At 34.7% G+C, this 5,340-nt stretch overlaps 1 protein-coding gene across 1 annotated transcript; it reads right to left on the reverse strand.

The window, feature by feature from the left end:
* Nucleotides 1-2,577: 2,577 nt before the first annotated feature.
* LOC120080443 (uncharacterized) lies at nucleotides 2,578-5,106 on the reverse strand. The gene is made up of 3 exons (XM_039035098.2): nucleotides 4,735-5,106; nucleotides 3,185-3,243; nucleotides 2,578-3,098 (listed from the first exon to the last, which is right to left on the reverse strand). The coding sequence occupies exons 1-3, from the start codon at nucleotides 4,852-4,854 to the stop codon at nucleotides 2,753-2,755; spliced, it is 525 nt and encodes a 174-aa protein (XP_038891026.1). The 5' UTR covers nucleotides 4,855-5,106; the 3' UTR covers nucleotides 2,578-2,752.
* Nucleotides 5,107-5,340: the final 234 nt, after the last annotated feature.

Raw genomic sequence — 5,340 nt, forward strand, 5'->3', positions numbered from 1 at the left:
TGATTTCAGTCTTTTGTCTCGTCAAGTAACTTCACAAGACAAACTTACAACATTACGAAACAAACGACAGAGAGCTTTCAAGCTATTTTACAAAATTCCCATTGTTGCGAATAATTCACAAGACACATTCGTAACAACTTCACGATGAGATATTTTTCTCGTGAAGTTCGATACACCCAAAAAATGTGAAATGAAGGGGAAACGAAAGACATCCAACGACCAAGAAAGATGGATCTTTTTTACAAAAGTAGTGGAGTCTTTGTAAGAAAAGAGTCCAATAATGGTTGAAAACTCAACGAGAAGAAGAAGTAGAAAACTCTAACTTCTACGGGAAGATAAAGTTTTCGCGATAAGATTTGTTTTTTCGAGTTCAATTTAGGAGCAAAATTGTACTTTTACGTGGTGAGTCCCTCCACTTAAAGTCTGAAAAGTTGGAAAAGATGTTAAAAAAAGTATATTTAAAAAATGAGGCTACTTTTAAATGAGAAAAAAAAAATTGGGTTAAAACTGGCAATTTCCCATTTAGGGGGTGTTTGACAACCAAGGAGAGTTGTGTTAAGTTAGTATTTTTTACCAACTCAATGTTTGACAACCAACTTTAAATGTTGCTGGGGTTGAGTTGGTTAACTCTCCCCAATTCTCTCTCCCTCCAATGTTTTTAATAGTTCCACCCATCGATCTTCGTTGGTGATTAATGCTACCACACTCCGGCGACATACGTCGATGATCACTTTCTGGTAGCCAACATCAACGACCAACTCCGAGCTCCGACAACCACCTCCGACGACATTCCGGCAACCAACTCTGACAACCATCTTGGTAAAAAAAAAAAAAACTACTTCCACATTTGTACGACCAACTTCGACGAAGAACTCCGGGCTCTACCAACCACCTCCGACAACAACTCTAGTGACTAACTCCAATGACTACCTTCGCACAAGCAACTTTAGTGACATACTCTACCTACAACCTTCGTGTGCCCAACTTCGACGACCATTGATAAAAATAAAACGACGGGTTTAATTACCTACCATTTTATCACTCTCACTCTCACCCGTTTTTCCGCCCGTCTTCGTTACTCTCCCAACTCCCTCAATTACTTTGTCATTTCTCTCTCTCATGCTCTCTTCACATTTACTCCTCTTCTCTCATCTTCTTTCTTCTTTCGTCGTCTGGTTCGTCTTTCTCATTTTCTCTCTTCTTTCTTTGTCTAGCTCGTATGGACTTTATTTTCCCTTTTATTTCTCAACTCCTCCTTTCTCTTTTTTTTTTTTATTTTCTTTCTATGGTTGTTCTTTTAGATCTAATTATTCTTCTTCTATTTCATTTTTTTTTCTTAGATCTAAAAAATATAGCATATGACATCCTATTATTGTTTCACTAAACAAAAGTTCGATGATATGTTTTAAACAACCTATCCCTTGATGTTTTCAAATATTACATAATTCTAATGAAATAATGAAATTTAAAATTATGACTCAAGCTTTTTTTTTAAAGATAGTTTGTACACTGATGCAACATAATTATAGAAAAAATAGACATCAATATTTCTAAAATCATTTCTCCGATTTTAGAAAAAGGTAAATCCATATTCCACAAATTGGTCAAAAAATACTATTAGTTGGTTTTATGATTTAAATGGTAAGATTTTGATTTTTTTTTTTTTTTTAAGATTAACATTTAAGTGTCATCCATTCTATTTAAAACAATGTCAATTGTTTCATTTGATGACACTAATCCTTTTGTTCTTTTTAATTTTTACGGTAATTAATGATTAAGTTGGGTTTTTGAATGGAATAGTCATTTCTATTTGAGTATTTAAAAAATTGAATTCAAAATTTTGTGTTCTATATATTATAAAGAATTTATTATGTTTTGAGAATGGAAAAGAATTAGAAGTTTTTTGTTTTTATCTTAGAAAAGTAAATATATATATATATGTGTGTGTGTGTGTGTATGGTTGAAAATTAAAATCAACAATAGAAAAAAAAATCAATTTTATTTATAAAAATAGCACCAGATATCCCAACTCAATCCAAATAACTTAGCTCTCCATAATTATCAACTCAACTATCTATTTTTATTGCGCATCAAACACCCACTTAAGGACTAAGTGATTTTTTAAACTATTACATATTTCAAAATATATGGACTAAATTATTACGGATTAAAGTTCAAAAATCAAATTGTTACTTTTATCTTTCTATTCTTGATCAACAAATAAGTTGGCTAAAAATGTTCCTCGATTAAGTCTCAAGAAAATTGCAAAATTATCCAACCATGGAAAATGAATTTTGCAGATTTTCCTTTCTATGTTTTTCTTGATAAAGCTGACGAACAAATTAAAGAACATCTTAAACCTACCTAATCAGATACATTGGCTGGCTTAGTTAAATATTTAAGAAAATCAATTATCTATTTTTGGAAAGGTATATCAGTTTAATAACATTGATTTTAACCAACCAACCAATTTAACACCATGGCCTCAAATCAGAATTTTGCTATCTTCCTACCCAAATAAAATTTTGTTTGAAGCCAAGGAAATCTCTGCTTCTGACAACATAAGAGTAATAACTATTTTCGCAAAAGAAATTGTTATATATAATATGGATCCACAACATCACAAACATAAGATTAGAAGTTCATAACCAACAAGGCCAGACAATGTTCCTACCCCTAAAGCAAAGGCTAACACTAACTCAACTTTCCTCGCTACTCGAAACTCGACAATGTGGAGGGCCAATCGATATTCTCACTTCCTCTTCTTGGCTGGTGGCTGAGGTGTTTCCTCCTCATCGTCTTCGTCGTCTTCATCGTCATCCTCGTCCTCATCTTCGTCATCATCATCTCCATTATCGTCGTCGTCGTCATCATCTTCCTCGTCCCCTCCAGCTCTTCCATCACCATTTGCTTCAGGATCATCCTCTGGATCACCGTCATCCGCTTCTTCACCTCCGGAGAAATCTTCGTCGTCGTCATCATCATCCTGATCATTTGCATCATCTTCATCGTCATCGTCTTCATCATCCTCTGTTTCACTGCCATCTTTGTTTTCCTGATCAGGGCTTTTCTTTTTGTGAAGTTCAGAGAAAGGAAACCTTGGAGAGGAGAGAAGGCCAGTAATTTCAGAACCAACCAAAAAGTATCAAAGTAAAAATACTTAAATGACTTGAAATTTTATTACCTTTCCTCAATTGCAGCCAATCCTGGTGTAGCATTGGCAACATTTAACATAGCTCCTGCCTGAAGAAAACATAATCATGTTGGAAGGTGAATTAAAGTCTCCGGATCATGTTAAGTGCATTCAATTGGTCTAAAACTGTTACTTACTGTCGGAATTGTCCCAAACAAGATTAGGAAATTGCATGCTAAATGATAAATTTCAAAAGCAAGCACCAGATAAAAAGGAAAACATGACATCCAGCTACGGATTGTCTAAAAGACTAAAATGTCTAATCTGTAAATGAAGAAAACTTCCACATATGTCTCGTCAAGCCATCCAATCAGACCGTGCTTTGGCATTGCAGTTTTCCAAAATTTGAGGACAAAAGAAAAAGTATATAACTTGAAATCTGGGGGGGAAACGTATATGGAAACTGTGTGGTATTCGTGGTCCCTTCCTATAATGAATCAAATTGATGAAATGTTAGGACTGGAAGAACTTCTGAGCACCAACTGCATTCATTTTAACTATTTCTGATTCCAAGTGCAAAAAGGGAAAACACCCACATGAAACTGGAAATCATGAGTTGATTAGACAATAAATTCTAACAAAGTGAAAATGATTCCAAATGCCAGAAAGGAAAATACCCAAAAAGAAACTAGAAAACATGAGTTGATTAGATAAGAAATTCTAAGTGAAAATGAACTCCCAACAACTAACAACCACCAAGTGCAATGGATAGGTAAATCTTGATCGATAAAAACCACATAAAACGAATAATATCATCATTCAAGCAAGCCCAGAGGACACAACAACAAAGTCATTCTGTACCAACTCCCATCAACATGGACCAGATAAATATAACTTCCAAAAACATAAAGTTCTCATGTGAAACACACTATCCCCAAAGAAGTAGAATTTACACAAATCAACAAATGTGGGGCAGAAAAGCTAAGGGATTTGCACATGAAATATCAAGTATAATCTAAATACAGAATGGTGAAATCCTGACAAAGACGGCTCGTTTTTGGTCACAATGAGAGGAATAAGTCAACAAGACAGGACGAAAATTCTCCTTCCATCCACGTTTATCACTACATCAAACACTTACACTTCAAACACAGGTCAATGCTCAACATTTTCAGCAAAAACTTCACGTTTTTAGCACCCAATCAAGAGTAATCACGGAAAAGGTTGTTTCCAAAGGAAGTACTTAACCAAAAAAGAAAACAAACGAGTAAGGATAAACCCACAAATAACAAAAGCAAAAGTTCATAAGTTACAAACAACTAAAGAATACAAGAAGAAAGAAGAAAGTCAAACAAAACCCAAAGAGCAAAAAAATTTGATCTTCGAGAAGAAAGAACGATGGCTACAAAGAAAAAGACAAAAGATAAAAGTTTATAAGCTAGAAACAACTACAGAGCACAAGAAGAAAAAAGAAAGTCAGAGAAAACGCAAAGAGCAAAGAAAATTAAGCTTCGAGAAGTAAGAACGATGACTAAAATCAGTAAAATCCGTGAAAAAAAAATGAAACCCCATCAAAGAGTAAGGTCAAAATGAGGGTTTACCGCCGCCAGAAGGCAAGCAAAGGAGTTTGCAGTGGCAAGAGCAGTCTCCACCGCCATAGCTTCCAAAACAGAGCGCACCCACATGGTTCTCTCCACGAGGCCAACACCGTCCAACTCCATTGCCGCAAAACGAGCTCAAAAGTGAACAGAAATGGAGAATAGCAAGAAAAAAAAAACAGAGAGAGAAGAAGGAAGCTCGCAGAGAGAGAGAGTGAGGCGGAGAGAGAGATGGGCCTCCGGTAGTGAGAGAGAGAAGAAGAAAGGGTAATGGGTTTTCTGAGATTTGGGAGAAAAGTTGGGTTTAGTCCAGTTAGGGTAAACCCTAGGGTTTGGTCCGATTAGGGCTTTGTTTTTTGTTTGCAAGTGCAAAGCAAAAATAAATAAATAAGTAAATTTAATTTATAATTAAATTAAAATTTTAATCTTTGAACTTTGAAGTTTGTGCCAATTTGATGTTTAAGAAACCATTTGGCTCACTAATCAAAATTAATTATTTGTATTTGAGGTGTGAAGTTATAAAATAAAAATCATGGATAAATGTGAAAAGTAAAGAAAGAGAAGAATGTAAAGTTAACTGATAAATGTGAAAAGTAGAAAAATGAGAAA

Source organism: Benincasa hispida, chromosome 6, assembly GCF_027475165.1.
Source record: "Benincasa hispida cultivar pf3 chromosome 6, pf3_genome.v1.1, whole genome shotgun sequence".
Classification (NCBI taxonomy): Eukaryota; Viridiplantae; Streptophyta; class Magnoliopsida; order Cucurbitales; family Cucurbitaceae; genus Benincasa; species Benincasa hispida.

Bases quoted from the DNA above. Each gene is read 5' to 3' on its own strand.
- LOC120080443 (XM_039035098.2), bottom strand. From the start codon at position 4,854: ATGGAGTTGGACGGTGTTGGCCTCGTGGAGAGAACCATGTGGGTGCGC. The intron at 3,244-4,734 runs GTAAACCCTCAT...TGTTTTCTTCAG, and splicing joins TTGCTTGCCTTCTGGCGGCG to GCAGGAGCTATGTTAAATGT. The intron at 3,099-3,184 runs GTAATAAAATTT...CTCCTCTCCAAG, and splicing joins TTGGCTGCAATTGAGGAAAG to GTTTCCTTTCTCTGAACTTC.